At 43.8% G+C, this 23,190-nt stretch overlaps 1 protein-coding gene across 1 annotated transcript in view; it reads right to left on the bottom strand.

Moving 5' to 3' along the window:
* Nucleotides 1–8,717: 8,717 nt before the first annotated feature.
* The window catches only part of pdzd8 (PDZ domain containing 8), a 62,686-nt gene continuing 48,213 nt past the window's right edge, over nt 8,718–23,190 (bottom strand). Inside the window, exons 4-5 of the mRNA XM_031299970.2 lie at nt 14,350–14,512; nt 8,718–14,247 (exon numbers count right to left, since the gene is read on the bottom strand). Of these exons, the coding sequence (XP_031155830.1) occupies nt 11,888–14,247; nt 14,350–14,512 (2,523 nt within the window). The 3' untranslated portion in view covers nt 8,718–11,887. The remainder of the gene's footprint in view (nt 14,248–14,349; nt 14,513–23,190) is intronic.

Genomic DNA, 23,190 nt, shown 5'->3' with positions numbered 1-23,190 from the left:
TATATTATTGATTATACGATAGGTAAATCTGATGACTGTAAAGAGAAGCAGAGAAAAGCAGGGGTGCTGTGTCTGCAGCTATACACCCTCCCCCGCCGGTCTAGGCGTTCACTGCAACTCCTCACTCCCTAACTATAAGCTTTATCAAAGAGGAGAGTTTTCAGTTTAGTCTTAAATGTAGCGACGGTGTCTGCCCCCCGAACCCAGATTGGGAGCTGGTTCCACAGGAGAGGAGCCTGATAGCTGAAGGCTCTGCCTCCCATTCTACTTTTAGAGACTCTAGGAACCACAAGTAACTCTGCATTCTGGGAGCGTAGTGCTCTAGTGGGACAATAAGGTACTAAGAGGTCCTCAAGATATGAAGGAGCTTGACCATTTAGAGCTTTATAGGTCAGAAGAAGGATTTTAAATTCAATCCTGGATTTTACAGGAAGCCAATGGAGAGAAGCTAATACAGGAGAAATATGATCTTTACACAGATATTTCTTAGAGAGTAGTAGTAGTAGTAGTAGTGGCAGTAGTAGTAGTAGTAGTAGTAGTAGTAGTAGTAGTAATAGTAGTAGTAGTAGTAGTAACTGTTTCGTGAAACAGGAACTATGAGGCAAATGACTGAACCTCCAGCTTTGGGACACTGTCCTGTGGTTTACTCCATATGTCTAAATAAGGAACATTTAAAAAAAAAATCATCTAATATTGTAAACTTAATGTTTCTGTTTTTTCCCACGAGCCCAGTACCTGGCAAAGATTCCTTTAGAAGAGATAACAGAGGAGTCAGTGGGGCGCCGATGCACAGCTGAAGATTTCTGGGAGCTGTAGTTTATTTCCTATGCTAACTCATTTTTCACATTAAGCCCGACAGGGACACGTTTTCAGAGAGACTGATGAAAGAAAAGACAGATTGCGTGACCACCGGACTTTGGCTCTCTGTTGTAAAATTTAAACATTGCATCATTTCTTGTCAGTAACATCTAATACAGTAAAATACATTTCCTCTTATTATATATTAACCATTCAGCTAACAGGATGCCCCAGTAGCATCACTTTCTTGTATGTTAACTGCAACAATAAGGCTTGTTGCTGCTCAGGATTGAGAGGAACAACAGCAATTAATTATTATTTAAAAGATTCTTATCATTATTAATAAAAATATGTCGTAATATTTTGGCCACATTTTAAATCTCTCTGTTTTTGGCTAGTTAGAAAGTCAATGCCTGGGCGCCTGAGTAGCTCACCTGGTAGCGCGCGCCCATATAGAGAGGCTCAGTCCCTGACGCAGCGGCCGAAGGTTTGACTCCAACCTGCGGCCCTTTGCTGCATGTCATTCCCCCTCTCTCTCCCCTTTCATGACTTCAGCTTCCTGTCATAATAAAGGGCTGAACATGCCACACACAAAAAATCTTTAAGGTCCCATGGCATGAAATTTTCACTTTATGAGTTTTTTTTAACATTAATATGCGTTCCCCCAGCCTGCCTATGGTCGAGTCCATAGCAACCAGTGTTGAATTACCCAGTGTGCTTTGCTGAATGGTCTCAATGTTTTATTGTTTTATTTCATATGAATATTAGTTTACTAGAGGAGTAACTTAGTATTTTAAGTAATGCAGGAAGTGTGCATTTAGTTTCCATGCTTATTGTGTTTCCACAACAATGTTAGTGAGTAAATCTACTGAAATGGCCCCCACACCATAACAATGTTAGTGAGTAAATCTACTGAAATGGCCCCCACACCATAACAGAGGAGTGTGGTGTGTAAGATGAGAATGCAGAGGTTTAGTCATGTAAGTCATGGCTGTAAAAAGAACAATGGGAATCTGTACATCTTTGTCAAGCGCAAACCAGTACAGAAGGCATCAATAAATTGTTGGGGAGGGTCATTCCTTTTTTCCATATCATTTTGGAGGGTCATCCAAAATGTATTGCTGGTGAAGGGAGGGTCAGGTCTATTTTGACTAAAGATCACAAAACTCCTCCGGTGGCCATCCATCCATCTTCGTCCGCTTATCCGGTATCGGGTCGCGGGGGTAGCAGCTCCAGCAGGGGACCCCAAACTTCCCTTTCCCGAGCCACATTAACCAACTCCGACTGGGGGATCCCGAGGCGTTCCCAGGCCAGGTTGGAGATATAATCCCTCCACCTAGTCCTGGGTCTTCCCTGAGGCCTCCTCCCAGCTGGACGTGCCTGGAACACCTCCCTAGGGAGGCGCCCAGGGGGCATCCTTACCAGATGCCCAAACCACCTCAACTGGCTCCTTTCGACGCGAAGGAGCAGCGGCTCTACTCCGAGCTCCTCACGGATGACTGAGCTTCTCACCCTATCTCTAAGGGAGACGCCAGCCACCCTCCTGAGGAAACCCATTTCGGCCGCTTGTACCCTGGATCTTGTTCTTTCGGTCATGACCCAGCCTTCATGACCATAGGTGAGGGTAGGAACGAAAACTGACCGGTAGATTGAGAGCTTTGCCTTCTGGCTCAGCTCTCTTTTCGTCACAACGGTGCGATAAATTGAATGTAATACCGCACCCGCTGCGCCGATTCTCCGACCAATCTCCCACTCCATTGTCCCCTCACTCGCGAACAAGACCCCAAGGTACTTGAACTCCTTCACTTGGGGTAAGGACTTATTCCCTACCTGGAGAAGGCACTCCATCGGTTTCCTGCTGAGAACCATGGCCTCCGATTTAGAGGTGCTGATCCTCATCCCACCCGCTTCACACTCGGCTGCGAACCGATCCAGTGAGTGTTGGAGGTCATAGGCCGATGATGCCATCATCATCCGCAAAAAGCAGCGATGAGATCCCCAACTCACCAAACTGCAACCCCTCTCCACCCCGACTACGCCTCGATATCCTGTCCATAAATACTACAAACAGGATTGGTGACAAAGCGCAGCCCTGGCAGAGGCCAACCCTCACCTGAAACGAGTCCGACTTACTGCCGAGAACCCGGACACAGCTCTCACTTTGGTCGTACAGAGATTGGATGGCCCTGAGAAGGGACCCCCTCACCCCATACTCCCGCAGCACCTCCCACAGTATCTCCCGGGGGACCCGGTCATACGCCTTCTCCAGATCCACAAAGCACATGTAGACCGGTTGGGCATATTCCCAGGCTCCCTCCAGGATCCTTGCAAGAGTAAAGATCTGGTCCGTTGTTCCACGACCAGGACAGAATCCGCATTGTTCCCCTTCAACCTGAGGTTCGACTATCGACCGAACCCTCCTTTCCAGCACCTTGGAGTAGACTTTACTGGGGAGGCTGAGAAGTGTGATACCCCTGTAATTGGCACACACCCTCTGGTCCCCCTTTTTGAAAAGGGGAACCACCACCCCGGTCTGCCACTCCTTAGGCACCGTCCCCGACTTCCACGCAATGTTGAAGAGGCGTGTCAACCAAGACAACCCCTCCACACCCAGAGCTTTAAGCATTTCTGGACGGATCTCATCAATCCCTGGGGCTTTGCCACTGTGGAGTTGTTTAACTACCTCAGCAATTTCCACCAGGGAAATTGACGACAATCCCCCATCATCCTCCAGCTCTGCCTCTACCATAGAGGGCGTATTAGTCGGATTTAGGAGTTCCTCAAAGTGCTCCTTCCACCACCCTATTACCTCCTCAGTTGAGGTCAACAGCGTCCCATCCTTACTGTACACAGCTTGGATGGTTCCCCACTTCCCCCTCCTGAGGTGGCGAACGGTTTTCCAGAAGCACCTTGGTGCCGACCGAAAGTCCTTCTCCATGTCTTCTCCGAACTTTTCCCACACCCGCTGCTTTGCCTCTTTCACGGCAGAGGCTGCAGCCCTTCGGTACCTTGCAACTGCCTCCAGAGTCCTCTGGGATAACATATCCCGGAAAGACTCCTTCTTCAGTCGGACGGCTTCCCTGACCACCGGTGTCCACCACGGTGTTCGTGGGTCACCGCCCCTTGAGGCACCTAAGACCCTAAGACCACAGCTCCCGCCGCAGCTTCAGCAATGGAAACTTTGAACATTGTCCACTCGGGTTCAATGCCCCCAGCCTCCACAGGGATGCACGAAAAGCTCCGCCGGAGGTGTGAGTTGAAAGTCTGTCGGACAGGGGCCTCCTCCAGATGTTCCCAATTCACCCGCACTACCCGTTTGGGTTTACCAGGTCTGTCCAGAGTCTTCCCCCACCCTCTGACCCAACTCACCACCAGATGGTGATCAGTTTACAGCTCTGCCCCTCTCTTCACCCGAGTGTCCAAAACATACGGCCTCAGATCAGATGAAACAATTATAAAATCGATCATTGACCTTTGGCCTAGGGTGCTCTGGTACCAAGTACACTTATGAGCATCCCTATGTTCGAACATGGTGTTCGTTATAGACAATCCATGACTAGCACAGAAGTCCAACAACAAACAACCACTCTGGTTTAGATCAGGGAGGCCGTTCCTCCCAATCACGCCTCTCCATGTGTCTCCATCATTGCCCACGTGCGCGTTGAAGTCCCCCAGCAGAACTATGGAGTCCCCCACTGGAGGCCCATACAGGACTCCATTCAAGGTCTCCAAGAAGGCCGAATACTCTGAACTCTTGTTTGGTGCATACGCACAAACAACAATCAGAGTTTCCCCCCCCACAACCCGCAGGCGTAGGGAGGCGACCCTCTCGTCCACCGGGGTAAACTCCAACGTAGCGGCGCTCAGCCGGGGTCTTGTGAGTATCCCCACACCCGCCCGGCGCCTCACACCCTGGGCAACTCCGGAGAAGAAAAGAGTCCAACCCCTATCCAGGAGTATGGTTCCAGAACCAAGACTGTGCGTAGAGGTAAGCCCCACCAGATCCAACTGGTAGCGCTCCACCTCCCGCACAAGTTCCGGCTCCTTCCCCCACAGAGAGGTGACGTTCCACGTCCCCAGAGCCAGCGTCTGCTGCCCGGGTCTCGTCCGTCGAGGCCCCTGACCTTCACTGCCACCCATGTGGCAGCGCACCCGACCCCAGCGGTTCCTCCCACAGGTGGTGGGCCCATGGGTTGGAGAGAGAGGTGCCACGTAGCTTTTTCGGGCTGTGCCCAGCCGGGCTCCGTGGCAAACCCGGCCACCAGGCGTTCGCTGACGGGGGCCCCGGGCTTCCTCCGGGCAGGGTCACATCATCTCTACCTCGTTTTTTCATAGGGTTTTTGAACCATTCTTTGTCTGGCCCCTCACCTGAGACCACTTTGCCTTGGGAGACCCTACCAGGAGCACAAAGCTCTAGACAACACAGCCCTCAGGTTCATAGGGACACACAAACCTCTCCACCACGATAAGATGATGGTTCCCGGAGAGGTGGCCTGAAATAAATAACGAACAGTCGCTAAGGAAAGCTCATTGTGGGACTGGTTCTAGTGGCTGTAATTCTGCACCAAGGCTGAATTTAGGGAAAGAGACTTCAGATACAGTATTAGGGGACCACTAAGGTCTATATAAAAGAGACTTCAGATACAGTATTAGGGGACCACTGAGGCCTATATAAAAGAGACTTCAGATACAGTATTAGGGGACCACTAAGGTCTATATAAAAGAGACTTCAGATACAGTATTAGGGGACCACTAAGGTCTATATAAAAGAGACTTCAGATACAGTATTAGGGGACCACTAAGGCCTATATAAAAGAGACTTCAGATACAGTATTATGGGACCACTAAGGTCTATATAAAAGAGACTTCAGATACAGTATTAGGGGACCACTGAGGCCTATATAAAAGAGACTTCAGATACAGTATTAGGGGACCACTAAGGTCTATATAAAAGAGACTTCAGATACAGTATTAGGGGACCACTAAGGTCTATATAAAAGAGACTTCAGATACAGTATTAGGGGACCACTAAGGCCTATATAAAAGAGACTTCAGATACAGTATTATGGGACCACTAAGGTCTATATAAAAGAGACTTCAGATACAGTATTAGGGGACCACTGAGGCCTATATAAAAGAGACTTCAGATACAGTATTAGGGGACCACTAAGGTCTATATAAAAGAGACTTCAGATACAGTATTAGGGGACCACTAAGGTCTATATAAAAGAGACTTCAGATACAGTATTAGGGGACCACTAAGGCCTATATAAAAGAGACTTCAGATACAGTATTATGGGACCACTAAGGTCTATATAAAAGAGACTTCAGATACAGTATTAGGGGACGACTAAGGCCTATATAAAAGAGACTTCAGATACAGTATTATGGGACCACTAAGGTCTATATAAAAGAGACTTCAGATACAGTATTAGGGGACCACTAAGGCCTATATAAAAGAGACTTCAGATACAGTATTAGGGGGCCACTGAGGCCTATATAAAAGAGACTTCAGATACAGTATTAGGGGACCACTAAGGTCTATATAAAAGAGACTTCAGATACAGTATTCGGGGACCACTAAGGCCTATATAAAAGAGACTTCAGATACAGTATTAGGGGACCACTAAGGCCTATATAAAAGAGACTTCAGATACAGTATTAGTATAAAAGCATCCAAAAAGCAGCATGACATAGGACCTTTAAAAAAGATAGTCAATGCCTATTAGGCTCCTCCCCCTGGGATTTAACTCAACCAATGAGATTATTTCTCCGTGATAAACATTAATGGATGAATGGAAGTATGTTTGTGCCTCTGGTGCAGCTCTACTTCTCAGAACACTTTAGATTTATTCTTATGTTTGATGAAGACTCCTGTCATGTGTATTGTGATTATAATATGCATTACTGTAATATTCACAATGTTGTCACATGTAGTGGTTTGGATTTCCTCATGAACTTGCTAATGGAATGTGGAAAACTGTACTGGACTGGATTTTAGTAAAATGGTAACATAATATAATGATATACAAAAGCATAGTAAACAGAGAAAGCTGAGAGGGGGTGGGGGGGGGGGGGGGGGGGTTTAGGCGTCCTTCCTCAAGAAAATGTGATGTGTTTAAAAAAAAAAATGCAATTTCCCCATACATTTTGTGTCTCTTTGTGGGATTTTGTCTCTCTTGTTGGGGTTTTTGTGTCTCTTTTTGGTCATTTGTGTTTTCTTTGGGGGTTTTTTGGGTCTCTGTGGTCATTTGGCATCTCTTTGTAGTCGGTTTGTGCCTTTTTGTGGTAGTTTTGCATCTCTTTTTCACATGATTTTGGACCGTTACTATTACCATATTTGTCTAAAACGTTGGAAAAGCTAGAGCAGATAATAAATAACACTCCACAACCTTAAAGACAAAGCTTGCTAAAGAAGTCCATCTACAGTCATTAGATCTGAGAAAAGTCTTTTAGTTACATTCATTCGGTTTATGCTGCTCAAAACGGCTCAGGTGCTGCACCTAAACCTTACAGTGGCAGGGAAGACCCTGGCATGTATAGGAACTGGTGGAACTATCAAACAGATAACAATGTGTTTGCTAACAGAAATGCTGATGTTGATTGCTTACGCTGGCTGGCAGTTGACAGCAGAATGAGTTGCCATGACGAGGAAATGTAGGAGCATACACACTGTAATCAGCCTGTTCTTCTCAACACTGGGCTTCAATTACTTTGCAGATGCTCACACAATACCTTCCCGTCTTTCCCTCTCCACTAAGAACCCCAACTGTGGATCTTACAGCAACAGGAACAGGGAGCGCCACCAAAACAAATGGCATCACAGTATCGCAGAGCATTATGGGGAGGGACACCTCCGAAGGGAAATATGATGTATTCTGATGCAATGTACTCAAATATATAAAGTAAAACGCTAGACATTTTCTACAATTTCTTGAGCTAGGAGTGTGTGTGTGTGTGTGTGTGTGGGGTGGGGGGGGGGAGGGGGGCAATTGTGGAGTATCAGAGAAATGGGCTGCAGTTCAGAGTAGGGAAATGGGACATGACATCATTTAACGTCAGCGATCAGAGGGTGGGGTGATGGGTCCTCTAACATACTGAGTCATTACTTGCTAATGTCACTGTAAAATTAGCAGTTCACAAAGGCCTAATTTCACACTAGCCTAATTGCATTCAAGTGAAAGCTGGCGATATGCTATCTTTTCTTACTGTCAGCCCTTATGCTTCTGTTACAAAGTGCTGTTTTCAGTTTGAACACCGGGTAACTTCATTTTTTGACTAAGAAAACTATAGCGTCGTTCTTTAAATGTGTACTATGTTGATCCTCAAAGAAAAAAGTATTTTAAAGGAAGACAACTCAACTCTAGTTCCATTTACCAGATTTTTCGAGAGCTTTCAACTACAGCTCACAGCTTTCCTTAGCAGATGGCGTTAGTTATTAGTCAGTGGTGAGCACATTTCTGCAATGCACAACCACTTTGCCCCAAATATATACAATCAGACCAAAAAATCCAAAATCAGACAAACGTCTAAATGCAGACAGATTTGTTTTGGAGCAAGATGTTTGTGCACATTAGTGTGTGTAGCATTAAGTTGTAAGTTTACATGGAGGTTACAGGGCTAAATCCATAGTCGACTGAGTAACTGGTCCACAAACATTGTGATCACATACCATACACAATTTTAAGTTCATTTCAATTGAAACTATTGGTTTGCCTTCCTTGTGTTTTTGTCCCCTGTAACCTTTAAGTTAGTGGTTGTCTATTGTTAGTGCCTGTGTTGAAAGAGAAATAGAAGTAATAGAAGGTTCAAGTCTTGTGTTGGGATTTTTGCTGCTGGGGTGATTCTCATTTCCATCTGGATCACAGATTGTGCCTTTAAAGTTCTTCTGTGTGAGCTGAATAAACCACAAAGCAGAGTGACAGGAATTTATTTGAGCTTGTTTATTTAGGTTATGTACAATAAAGCTTCATCACATGAGCCTTTTGAAAACTGTGTACAACACCCCTCACATACACAAAGACAAACAAACAGCATCCCGGCCTGCTGAAAGCCACGGTGGGCAGACATATTGTAAGTCTAGGGCTGAGATTAGGAGTTGTTAACAGCAGCAGCAGCAGCAGCAGCAGCAGCAGCGCTTCTCAGGCCAACTCCTCGCAAGTTCTCATTGGTCACCAAGAACCCTCAGGTTACACTACCAGGTGGATGGGAACACAGACTACATGTTTTTCAAGAAAAAAGAAAAGAAATCACAGACATGGGGATTCATTCCTGATTATCAGCTTCATTTCCTACAAAAATATTGCACAAAAAATCTGGATATACAGAGACTGAGAGAGATTGACAAGTATAGCAGCCAGCAAGCCATTATCTACAGGAGCAATATATCTCTTACACAGAGATGAACAGGAAATGGGCCTTTGCTTCCTCGGACCATTAGCTTGGGCTAGTCCTGTGGAGTTGTGTTACATTTAAGGAGTCGCACTCAACTGGTGCTCAATGCATTTTGGGTGATGTCTTTTTATTTTTGTACGTGTTGAATCTTCCATCAGCTTGTACTTTATGCAGGAATATCTAAAGATGTCTCATGAAAACTGTAATCCTAGCATTAATGCTGTGGTTCCTAACCCCCGGTACTGGTACCAGGCCATGGGACACTATCTGTGGGCGTGAGGAAACAACATGATACTGCAAAAATAAATATTTAATATTTCAAACATTGAAAAGCCTGGTAAAACTATAAATCACCCTTGAAGTGAAATAAAACACAAAATGATCTGTTAAGTAAGCATGTGACCTGTTTCAACTCCAGCCGTCAGAGAATCAAATTGAAGAATGGATAAAAATCGGAATCGGAAGCATAAATCGGATTTTAAAATTCAAAACGATGCCCAACACTAATCTCCAAGTACTAGCTAGCTAGCTAAAATGAGTAAAAAGCAAAAACACTGCGTAACTGTGTAAAGTGGGGCTGTCGGATTGTCGGGAACAGTTACAAAAATGGATGGACAGACTCATATGGCGCTGTGGGACAGGAGATGCCGTTAGGACTTTGTTTGTAGCATACTGAGGCCTGAACCCTACTTTTCCTGAAATGCTGTTCAACAACCCACAGAGAAGTTATATAAAAGGTGTTCAGCTGCATTCAGACTGCCATCAGCACAGCGTGAAAATGCAACTCCCACATCATTTTTTAATGAAGCTACTTTTGAGACGTAGCGGGGGTGCTGATGCAGGGTCGTTCTGCGGAAAATTTAAACTGGCTCAATTTTTGCCTCAATGCAGCGTCATCTGGCAGTAAAATATTCGCAAGTGCAAATTCCTGATGGATTACTCTGTAACACGAAGAGCATATTTCTACTTTTGACCTTGTGATCGTCAGGACCAAAGATAAAATGATTGCTATTGAAATAACTGTCCTGGTTTTTGAAATCCTTCCTTGTAGTATTCCCCGCTGTGTTGCATTCTAGGGTCTGATAAGCCTTCCAACTCATTGACCTATTACTCCAACTGGACCTCCTGGGTCATGTTTCATAATCTACTTTTTTTAAAGTACTTACTTTTACTTGAACGTTGGTCTATACTTGTGCATCTCTTTTAATGGAGTTCTCCCTGCCTGCATGCTGAACGTCACAATTCTGACACACTGACACCAAAAGCTGCTGACTGCTGTTGATAGTTTTAGAAAGCCATCAATCTCACTGAGTACACACGAACAAACTCTTGTTTGTATTTGTATATTTATACTTTGTATTTGTGCTGGAAATATGTGATGTGGCACCAATTGGCTAAATAACAATCAGAATCAACAAAGAAAAGGACATCACTACCAATATAGATTTAGAAAATGTTCAGTGTTTTCGGGTAGATTTTTCATAAGATACGTAAGAGAGATAATCTCTTGAGAATTAAAGATAGAAAGATATTCCCTCCTCACAGACAATTTTCTCCAGTGGCTCTCTGAGGGTCTAACAGATAGATGAACAGCATAGCATTTTGGATCTGTAGCTGGTTATGATAGAATCAATGCAACAGGCTATATTAATGGTTGATGTTTAGCGAGGAAATGGGGGAAGGCAGTGCCAAACAGCTGTATATACACACAACACAGAAGGGGCTGGACGTACATTCATTTGGGCATGGAAACAACTCATAAAGGCAAATGGCCTGCACTAAATCACATCATAACTTCTTGAAGCATGGAAATCTCTCTCTCTCACACACACACACACACACACACACACACACACAAAATGTATTAATTTTTACCCAGCACAACTACCTCGTAACATGCTCTCAGGGAATAGAAAACTTTGGGTTATATGATAAAACATGTTTGACCTAACCAATACAAACTAATAAACCAAAAGGAAGGGGCAAACTATATCTAAGATTCCACTAATAAGTGTGCAACTGCTGAAATCCCAAAAGAGTGCTGTGAGCAGGGAGTCATTTCTAAAATCCAATTATATTACAGTAAAAAAGTGCTCAAAACAAAAGATGCGTATGACCACTTGCTTTGCCCTGGTAGTATTCTCACCCTTATTGACTCAAATATTTCACCCTCATATGGGCTCGTTACTCACAGCAAACAAATACTGAATAATTATTTTCCTTCCCCAAAGTTAAGATGAATTAGACGAGTAGACCACAGAAATGTGCACATTTTCTTAAGTCCTTATGTTAAAGCAGTTACAGACAAGAAAGCAAACTGAATTAAATGCTTACAATGACATTTTGAAGCCACAGAAAAACATAACTGGAGGATACACATGCAGCACTACTGAGGGCAGATGATATTGAAGCTCTCAAGCTTCCCTTTAAAAACCAAGAGCATTGAAACAGCATCACATTGTGCAAATTAAAACATCAATAACATGAATCCTTAGGGAGGAAATTCCTTCACCCATCCTTTCTTTTTCACGTAAAAATTAAAACAACGTGTGAATCAAACACTGGACCCCAACATACCCGGTATTTTAAATGGACTGCTGAAATTCCCCCATTCTCAAAAACAAACTGGACATAATTTTGTGGGAGTCATGAGCCCAAAGCACATGTTCCTCTTCTTTCTCCTTTCTAGTCTTATTTAGTGGAGCGCCTCCACACAGATCTGCTCCTCTGTAATGTCATCCAGCAGTTGCACCTCCACAGGGCTACATATGTCACTGTCATAGACCTCTGTCCCCATCAGGGCCTCTTCCTCCAGGCCTTCTCCTTTGCCTTTAAAGCCTTGCTGCTCTGAAGGAGAGGTGCTCTCCACTGACTCCAGGTCCTCAATGCCTGCCCGGTAGTGGATCATTAGCAGGGTGAGGGCCTGGAGTCTCTCCCCAGACTTGGCCAGGGCAGTACTAATTAGGGCCTTGCGCCGGACATCTGTGGCTTCCCTCTCCTCCAACAGAAGAGCGTTATTATGCTCCAACTCCTGGTCAATTTCCTGCTGCAGCTTGTCCAGCATCAACTCAAGCTTCTGGGAGCGCTCATCTGTGGGCAGCCCCCGGTACAGGTCGCGGCCTATCTCCTTCACAGCAATGAACACACTGTCATCCAAACCACCTTCCTTACGTACAAGTTTACTGCTGCCACTACTGCCGATGGGCTGCTTTGAGGGGCTGGCGCCACTGGTGTAGGTCTCAGTATCACTGCTCTCATTGTCTGAAGTGTTGGGGGTATGCTTGGGTGAGGGCTCCACCGCTCCAGGCACCACGTCAGCCACCTGCTCAACCAACCGAGTTTTGGGCACCTGGCGGAGGTTAAGCAGGCGGGAGCTGGTGTTGATGATATGGCGTGTTAGGCCAGTGGTGGCCCGGTTAATGGTCGATTTGGCCTCAGGGTCAGCTCCGCGACGTTCAGTCGCTGCCACACAGAAGGGATTTTCAGCGAGGCACTTGTCCTGGCACTTTTTGTGGCAAACGTAGGCGCAGATCATACACTGAGAGGCTGCCTTGGTCCAAACCTTCTTCTTGCAGTATTCACACCACGTGGGGTTTTGGAACTGGGTGTCCTGGAAGTTGTGACGGACCTCCACCAACTGCATGGCACTGTAGGCCAAGTCATCACGCTGTGCAGTGGGGATATGCTCCCTCTCCCTTAGATCCTCATCATGGAGACTCCCCTCTCGCTCTTTTTCTGCCAGTCCTCCTGGATACTCTAACTCACCCTCAGCTAAGTAACAGAAGTTTAGAGTAACATCTCCATAACACAGCTTCTCATTAAAGCCCTTGTGGGTGCCAAGGCTGCGTAGAGCAGTGCGGTTGACATTAGCCCTGGGCTCTGGAGGCCCTAACCTAAAGGTGCTCTGGTACTCTGCTGAAGATGTGGCCATGCATTCCAGGGCTACATGCTCCAGCTGGAGGCTGACATGGCCCAGGCACAACAAACTGCCCAGCTTAAATGGATCTTTGCACCACAGGGCCACATTAAGGTACTTATGGTTGCTCTCCACCTCAAACACAACCGAGGCCTTTGGCCAACGTGCTGTCTGGTTACGAAACATGGTTTCTGGGGATTCCCAGAGAGAGTGGTCCTCTAGACTGTCCCGTGTGCTGCAGGAGCTCTCTGAAGCCTTTTCCTTTGCTTGATCGGCTTTGCTGCTGCTGGTCACAGTGGAAGGGACTGGCAGGTCATCACTGGACTCTGCTGGCCTGGTAGACTGCTTCGCCTCAGCCTGTTTGACACCTATCTTCTCAGTGCTGGCCTTGTCCTCGTTGGCTCCAGGGAGAGAAGCTTTTTCTGGAGATTTTTCAGGAGCGCTGATGGTGGTAGTCATGGTAGGAAGAACCACAGTGGCATTGGTAGTTGTAACAGAATCAATGCCTTCCAAGAGACTGGTTTCTGACGAGGCTGATGTCAACCTTATCTGAGGTCTTGGTGGCACTGGGGGGCGAGAAGGTGGAGGTGGGGGAGGGACAGTGGGGCGTTGCAGAACCTCCATTTGATCACTACTGGTCTTATGTGGTGAGGGCTTTGGTGATTCTTTGGGATGGGGCTTTAGTGGTGACTGGAGACCCACCAGGTTTAACTTGCGGTTAAGGATGGGGGATATGGTACCAAGGGGCTTAGAGGCCAAGTTGGCCACAGTCCTTTTGGGGCTTTGGTTTACTGTAAGTAAGGAATCCTCCTTAGTCTCACTGGTATTTGTGGTGCTGCTGTTAGGGCCACTAGTCTGGCCATGTTTGGAGTCCACAATCAACTCTTCAAACTCAGAGTCCATGTCTTTGCTGTCATGTATGTCAGAAAGGGTGGTGATGGGGGCTGGGTCTTCCTCATAACCCCCTGGCTGAGAAATAAAACCAGTTTCCTCTAGCTGCCCAAATCCTTCCTGAAGAGTTCCAAGGCTTCCAAAGGAGGGAGTCTGGTGACGAACCGGTCTCTCATAGAGTACCACCACTCTGTCTCCAGCCTGCTTCAACAGTTTGGGCACTTGAACTGAGGATGTCACTTTGACACCTTTCAAAAGTAAAGAACAGAAAAAAAGTGTTCAATCAGTAGTGCAAATAACTGACAGTTTCAACATTTTCTGCTGATCAATAATTAACAAACATCTCAAACCTCCGATGGCGATGAGACGATCACCCCTCTGCAGGTCTGCCAAGGCAGCAGGGGAGTTGGGTGTGACTGTCTCAATGCTGACGTGCACTGCATCCCCCTCGCTGGCAGGGACGTGCCTGAATGTCATCCCCACACTCCCACAAGGCCCCTTGATAACCTCCGTCTGATGAATACATGTAACAAGAAAAACTTACGATGAAGACCAGCATTGATTTAGACATGCATTTATAACTTATCTACTTCATGCAGTGGTAGGATTGTAGTGTGCAAGAACATTAATAATCTATGATCTAAAGGTTAAATGATCTTCAGAGAAGAGTTTTCAGTAAATCTCCCTTTTTTACTACAAAGCAGCAAATTCTGTACCTTTTTCCTAGCGTTTCTTACTTCCATTTCTTATATTTATGGATAATCCTATGGGTATTTTGGATATTAAAAGATTCAAGAGATTTAAGCATACTGTGTTTTGAAAGACTATTTGGTAGAAAGGATTTGTAAAAGGTGGTTGTAATATTGTATGATTAGTATGTATGGTCATTAAGTCCTTCATCACAGTCATTTATATAATTATTGCATTTTGTAAAAAGTATTCTTAAAAAAAAAAAGATCATGGTAATGGTTTCAATCTTTAATCTATAAAATCGTCAAAAACGTGACTAAAGTATGGTGAACTAGAAAAGGGTTGTGCTAAAGCTTTTAAATTTTTTAATTTTAATTAGCGATTATGGTATTTTAAATAATTGCAGATCATTTACTCGTTTGAGTTGTTACACCTAGGTTAACACATCTGGGTAAGCATTACATCAACCAGAATGGATGTTAAATAGTTGTTCTCCATTTATCTAACACTTTGGCTCAATAAAATGAAAACACTGAAAAAAAGGAACAAAAATTGAAAAAGTGATTAACAAGGAAAAGTATTCAGAAAGGCAGGCACATACAACACTTCTTTATACAGACATAGGTTTCAATGAGAATAAAAACAACAATGTACTACATAGGTCAGTTTAAAGGTTCAAATTTAAGTATAAAGTAATAGCTTAACCATTATTTGATTTAACTTCTACAGTATGCCTTTGAAATGTAATGGACACGTATTGTAAATTGTATATTTCTTCATGTTGAAGGTATACAACCAACAACTAACAGGTACTGAAAATCTTTACAGTCCAGATACAAATGAAAGAATAAGAAAAATGAGAATAGACCGTAAATTGACAAATGCTTCAAGTACAACACTGACATCTGCCTTCAGCACTTTGATGAGAGACTCAAACTGAAAGTGGCAATTCTGTGATGAGAGAGAGGTGCAATTAACTCCCCCCCCCACAGTTGCCTTAATAACAGCCACTGCACACAGTCCAAGTCACATATCCCACAGCACACCTGTTGTGATGTGGTGGTAAACCTGTTTTAAGCCTGACAGGTCGTCTATCAAATGACATTCGGGCCTCCTTTGCTGATAATCAACGGTGTAGGCAAACCCATGCAATTCAAACTGTGATTGGTGGAGATTATAAACTTACCAGATACATACATGGTAGCTATTTCCTGGTACAGAGAAAAAGCTAGCTTAAATGAGGTGGAGGAGGAGGATGAGGAGATGAAAAAGGATGAAGATGGTACAGGTGTAATGGTTTAAAAGAGAGAGAGGAGGGCCAACATGGCATGGGTAGACGGAGACAAATGACTGTAATTTCCCCTGCTGCCATTTGTTACAGTTCTGGTGGAAGGCAGTAATTGAGTTAGGGCTGGCCAAGAATAAGCAGATAATCTATACAAGCTGGCACAGGGGGTGGGGGTGGGGGGCAGGTTCACTAAAGGCTAAGGGGTGGTCCTGATCTATTCTCATGGTAGCTTATGGCACTTTTCCATTACATGGTACCTGCTCGACTCGCCTCGACTCTACTCGCCTTTTTTGGTTTTCCATTACGAAAAAAAGTACCTGGTACCTGCTAACAGGTACTTTATTTAGTACCTCCTCAGTCGAGGTTCCCAGCGAGCTGAGGCGAGCCGAAAAGGTGACATGAAAGCGACAGACGGGGGTGTCCTGAACAAACCCGCTATTTTTAAACAGTTTAGCCAGCGGTGTTTTTTTTTTTTGCTGCCTCCAGCTTCTTCTGAAACTAAATGTGTCTTCTGGCAACAACACACACCTTCCACGTTCTGTGTGTGTTGTGTTAGGTCACAGCAGTTTACTGCGGCGCCGCTTTTTTCAGTTCTGCGGAGGCTCCAGGCAGAGCTTTCACCGTATCCTACGTACACACACACATGCTGGCTCGACGCACACACCAGCTGACAAATGTATACATCAGGCCACATATTACATAGGCTACGGTGAAAGCTCTGCGTGGAGCCTCCACAGAACTGTAACAAGCTCAAGTGACCTGATGTTTATACTTGTGCGCTGGTGTGTGCGTCGAGCCGGCAAGACGACCAGCCACACTGAGGCGGGACTAAAATCTGCAACGGAAAACGGACGCACAGTGTGCCGAGTCGAGTCGTGGCGAGTAGAGTCGAGGCGAGTCGAGCAGGTACCATGTAATGGAAAAACGCCATTAGTTACTAGAAAACCGAAACACTTTGCTTGGCTAAAACTAATCCTCTACACCTATGTATATTAACAATGATGTACAGCTCATTCTTTTAGTACAGAGTACAGTGCAGAAAACAAAAATAACGCTTAACCAAAAGAAGAGAGAGAAATCATGAAATAATGACAAATATACCCCCTATGATCCTTTTGACCCTGTGTGAATGCTTTTGTGAACTGAGTTTCTGCCACAAGATTGGCTGATTAGATATTTGCATTAACAAGCTGGTGTTCCCAATAAAGCAGCCGCTGAGTGTACTAGACTCCCAAGCTTTCTCCCCACTACATAATCTCAAATTTGATTGCACTGCATGGACTTATTAGTATCTCTATATATTGGTAAGATTTTCATTCAGAAGACACAATATTAAATCTCAGATGTACTTTTTATGGTTGATATGACAACTTCAAATGTTAAATTGAACAAAATGTTGTAATTCACAAAAAGCATTGCTACACAGCAATTCTGAAGATAAATACAGTACAAATTAAGTGTCAATATTTCACTCAGATAATCTTCACAATTAGTAAAATGTGTAAACCTCACACACACACACACACACACACACACACACACACACACTAAATAAGTAGCCTTCAAAGACATCGTGCAGTTTCAGAAATCACACTGGAGATATTAACCTGCTTTTTATTATATAAAACATGAAAACAAAATAGATGATAGATTTTTACATATGTCACTTTTATATTCTTAAAACATTCTTATATTTTTTAATAAAATGAAGAACCCTAGGGCAAGCCCTTCTGGTGCATGTCGCCCTTGTTCTTGGCAATTAGAGTAAAAAGATTCAAAACAATTGGTCAATAAAGCAATAATACATTTTGATAATCAATTGATTCTACGTTAAATTGACAAACATTTGCTGTTAACAGCAGACAATCTGTAAGACATCTGTAACGTTAGGATAAGCAACACCAGAATCCCTTCAGTAACTGGAAAATATAAAGGTTTGGATAGTCCTAGAGTGTTTGCTCACCCACTTTCAGGTGTTATGGTATGGTAACTCTAAGGTCTAAGACGGGGAGCGATAGACGCGTCTAGTAATTCATTTTCAATGAGAGGTGAGCCAGGCCGTACAACAACGATAGCAATCATATCACATCTATACAGGCTCACTAGTATACAGCTGTTAAAAAAAAAAAAAATATATATATATATACACACACACACACACACAGTTGTGTTCAAAATAATAGCAGTCCAACATCACTAACCTCATAAATCAATTTTTTTGGTAGAAGTGATATTTCTACATGGCGAATCATTTACTAGTAAGTGTTGTAGAGTCATAGAACACCAACAGACCCAACAGCCATGACATGCACGCTGCTCATTCTGTGTAATTGAATCTGTAATTGAAAGGGGCATGTTCTAAATAATAGCAGTGTTGTGTTCAGTTAGTGAGGTGATTGATTCTGTGAAGAAACAGGTGTCAGTTATGGCCCATATTTAAGGAAGGAAGGAAGCTAATGATGTGCATGCTGGTTATAGTGCATTTCACACTGAAATACTCAGCAATATGGGTCGTTCCAGACATTGCTCTGAGGAACAGCGGACTTTGATTAAAAAGTTGATTGGAGAGGGGAAAACATATAAAGAAGTGCAGAAAATGATAGGCTGCTCAGCCAAAATGATTTCAAATGCCTTGAAATGGCATCCAAAGCCTGAACGACGTGGGAAAAAACGGTCAGCTACCATTCGAATGGATCGAAGAATAGCCAAAATGGCAAAGACTCAACCAATGATATCAGCTCCAGGAAAATCAAAGAAGACTTAAAGTTAACTGTGAGTACTGTTACGATCAGAAGAAGGCTATGTGATGCTAAGCTATCAGCTAGAAGCCCTCGCAAAGTCCCATTGCTGAAAGAAAGACATGTACTGGATAGGTTGGAATTTGTCAAAGGACACATTGACTGGCCAAAGGAGAAATGGAGCAACATTCTGTGGACTGATGAGAGCTCTTTTTGGGTCTAGGGGCCGCAGACAGTTTGTCTGACGACCCCCATGCACTGAATTCAAGCCACAGTACACTGTGAAGACAGTAAAGCATGGTGGTGCAAAAATCATGTTATGGGATGTTTCTCATACTGTGGTGTTGGGCCTATTTATCACATACCAGGGATCATGGATCAGTTTCAATACATCAAAATACTTGAAGAGGTCATGTTGCCTTATGCTGAAGAGGAAATGCCTTTGAAATGGGTCTTTGAACAAGACAATGACCCAAAACACACCAGTAAGAGAGCAAAGACTGATGTTATGGAGTGGCCAGCCCAATCCCCAGACCTCAATCCCATAGAAAACTTGGGGTGACATCAAAAATGCTGTTTCTGAGGCAAAACCCAGTAATGCAGAGGAATTGTGGGTAATGTAGTTCAATCGTCCTGGGCTGGAATACCTGTTCACAGGTGCCAGAAGTTGGTTGACTCCATGTGAAGCAGTTCTCAGAAATAATGGTTATGCAACTAAATATTAGTGCCGTGATTCAAAGTAAAGCTAACCCTTGAGACATTTTTCAGTTTATACAGTAAATGTTTGAGTTTGTAAAGAAAAATGCAAATACTGCTATTTTTTTGAACAGCCTAATATTCCACAAACTTGATCAATTTTGATCATGTTTTGATTTGGAATTGAATGTGCAATATTCCCAATGCATTGATATTAATTAATTAAAAGCTATTCTAAGGATTTTGAGCATTATTCACTTTTTTAAACACATTGCTATTATTCTGAACACAACTGTATATATTTTAAACGCACTGGTATTGGAACAGTATTCGGTAGGGCTGAACAATTAATTGCATTTGCGATAATATCGCGATATGTAAAGACGCGATTTCCTAATCACAAAGGCTGCGATTTGGTCACGTGACTCGCAAGAGCAAATCAGTCTGCACCCGAAGAGAAAGCATCAACTTAGCACGCTAACGCTACGCCGTACCTTGAGCAGATTTCTGTCATTCAAACAACTCGAAACGTAGTTCCTTTTTCAATTCGGCGCAACGTTACTTTTCCCAGGGACAGATTTGACAGCGACACTGCCTTCTCAGCTGCACGCTCACAAGCTCCACACGGGACGTGACAGAGGCTGGTAGCAGAGTAATCATGGCAAGCGAGAAGCAGCCAAAGCTAACTTTTGAGAGCGTTTTAAGCTTTGTGGCTTTTTGCTAGACGGCGCTCTGAGCCAGGCAGACACAAAGCTGTCAACCTCACAGATGGATGCGGTGGAGATGGCCTCATACACACACGCAGCAGACCGCTGCACAGACACGCAAGGACTTCTAGAAAAGAGGCTGCATGTGTCTACAATAATGCACGGATCATAGTGGCTGCGCGACCGGTACAAGTCGATACAGACATTACATAGTATACACTAACACCGTGTAACGCCGATGACCTGCTGATGTGCATTCAACCCGCGCTGGACTCATTCATAATGAATCAGCCGTCACTCTGTGAGGAGAGAATCCAGTCTGCAGTGGAGTTCAGACTAGGGCTGAACAATTAATTGCATTTGCGATAATATCGCGATATGTAAAGACGCGATTTCCTAATCACAAAGGCTGCAATTTGGTCACGTGACTCGCAAGAGCAAATCAGTCTGCACCCGCAGAGAAAGCATCAACTTAGCATGCTAACGCTACACTGTACCTTGAGCAGATTTCTGTCATTCAAACAACTCTGAGTTGTAGTTTAAATCTTTTACAGCCATTTTAATAAAATGAAGGGTTTTATTCAGGCTCGAGTCCATACATGCAGTTAATGGATAGAGGCACGCAGAACTGAAGGCTCGGTTAGCAACCATTAGCTCTGATTAGCGGTTAGCTCCAGTTAGCTAGCTCCGTTATAAAGATGTGGTGTGGAGGAGACTGCCACGGGGAGGGGTAACAACCAGACTCTGATAAATGACGTTCAGGGAGCTTTCACAGCAGCGTGACTGCGTTGTTTCAACGGTTTTATAAGTACAGTTAATCCCACGGCAAGACCAGCAGCAGCATGCTACTGCTAACGTAACAATAGCCTCTCTGTCTCTGAGTGCAATGTTGACGCTGTCAGGCACGCGGCACGCAACTTCATGAGGGGAGGGAGGGGCTGGAGGCAGCTCCTCTGTGTGCGCTGTAAAATATACACCATTGTATATACTGTATATACTATATTTTTACTTATTTAACTGTCTAGTAGAGTTCAAAGACAGTGTTTAAAAAGTGCAATCCACATGTTTACATATGTTACAGTAAATGATAATTAAATGTAAATACTACTAAGTGTGGTAAAGCCACATATTTGTTTTTATATTTCTGCAATCTGCACTTTAGTTTGTGTGATTAGTTTCTGACTTTCATATGAATGTTTCCACCAGGCGGTCAGTGCTCAGTATACTACTGGGACTGAAGTAGTTAAATAAAAGATGTCATTCATATAAATTCATGCATCACCTAATTTCATCATCACATCCAGGCCTGGCCTCCAGGAAAGAACAGTTTGTTTAATCTATCTAATCTTGTGTTGTTCATACTATACAATGATTTATTGCTTGTCTTTGTTGAATAATACAGAAGACAAAGAGCTTAAAAAATAATCGCATATTGAATCGCAATCGCAATATTTTTGAAAAGAATCGCAATTATATTATTTTCAAAAATCGTTCAGCCCTAGTACTCGGTATCGGCCGATATGCAAGTTCAGGTATCAAAATTGGATTTGGGAAAGAAGAAATAGTATCGGAACATCTCTACTTATTTATCCATTAAATATTTCACTGGCATTTGGTACATGGCAGGTAGGAACTTCAGATCCTGATGCCAGTGTTGAGTGGGCCAGCTTTTGCTGGGCTACTTAAAGGGATATTTCACGGCTGGAAAGATGAATATGTATTAAATTGGGATGGATGAGACAGATGGCCGGCTAGCGTTAGCTTTTCACCTAGCTCGAACTCCTGCCCTCATCCCGCGTTTCACCGCTGTCCCCTTCCCCGGCTAGCGGCATAGAGCGAGACCAAAGGCTGAGGTGCTGGTCTCCGTAGCAGATGAAGCTTGCGTAGTGTGTCGAGTATTCCGTCTGTAATAAAGTGTCCTGCATATTCTCCGATCTGTACCAATGTATCCCCGGTGGTACACGTGTGGTAGTTTGAATACACATAATTGTTGTAAAAGTTTGATGCTGAAAAGAGAGAGCTGTAGCTTAGCTCCAAGATGGCAGACACTCGACTCGCTTCAGGTAAAGTCCCACCCCCTATGGGCAGGTTGAAAACATGCGGAACTAGCTGGCTGTAGTCCATTGCCTCTGGGCAAAAATGCCTCTGATGACGCTAAATGACGATTTTTGTGTCATCAGAGGCTTTTTTCCAGACCCACAATACAGAGATCTCTCGTCTCTGGGGGACATGAGGGAGGGAAGCACGGTCATTAGAAAATACTACTGGGTTTCTACTGATACAAAGCTTAATGCTAATCAGTGAAGTATCCCTTTAAGATTCACAAACAGACATTCAGGGCAGCTATATTTTGCCCTTTGAGTAAGAACTAGGGGTGTAAGAAAAAAATCGATACATTTGAGTATCGTGATATTTTATTTTGCACTACTGTATCGATTTTCAAAAACACAATATCCATTTATTTTTTACTTTTTTTTTTTGTTTACATGCAAAAAGATGTAGGACAATGGTTCACGTTTATGTTGTGTTTAAACCCCCTACCGCTAGATGGCTATGCTGAAATGTACCACTAGTGTCCTTGCCTAGCAGTGCCTAACAGTGCCTGACTTTTTGCTAGAAGCTAACAACGTAGCTATGGCTGAACTTTGGCCTACTTTAGCATATAAACATTAGCTCACTAAGAACCTGTGAACCACAATCCCAAACTGGTAGTTTGATTTTCTGTGTACTAAATTGTTTACCTCAAGTAAACTTCTTTGACTTTTATGCACACCATGTGTTTTTTTAAATATTAGTTTTTCTAAAATTATACTTAAAAAAATCCCAATATATCGCCTTACGACAGCATTGAAATATATTGAATCATGACCCATGTATCGTGATACACAGATTCTTGCCAATACACAGCCCTAGTAAGAACTGCTGAAAGGTGGTGAATGTAGACGCTGAATATCCTTAACTGGAGCAGCACTGGAGCTGTGTGTATACAGCTGCACCAATGGCTGCAATGTGGCCATTGTGCCTACAATAGATTTACAAAAGGTGAGCATACGAGTCTATTCTTCTGAAGTG

Source organism: Sander lucioperca, chromosome 15, assembly GCF_008315115.2.
Source record: "Sander lucioperca isolate FBNREF2018 chromosome 15, SLUC_FBN_1.2, whole genome shotgun sequence".
Lineage (NCBI taxonomy): Eukaryota > Metazoa > Chordata > Actinopteri > Perciformes > Percidae > Sander > Sander lucioperca.
The sequence above is the reverse complement of the archived record's forward strand: the minus strand, read 5'-3'. Positions and strand labels throughout refer to the sequence as shown.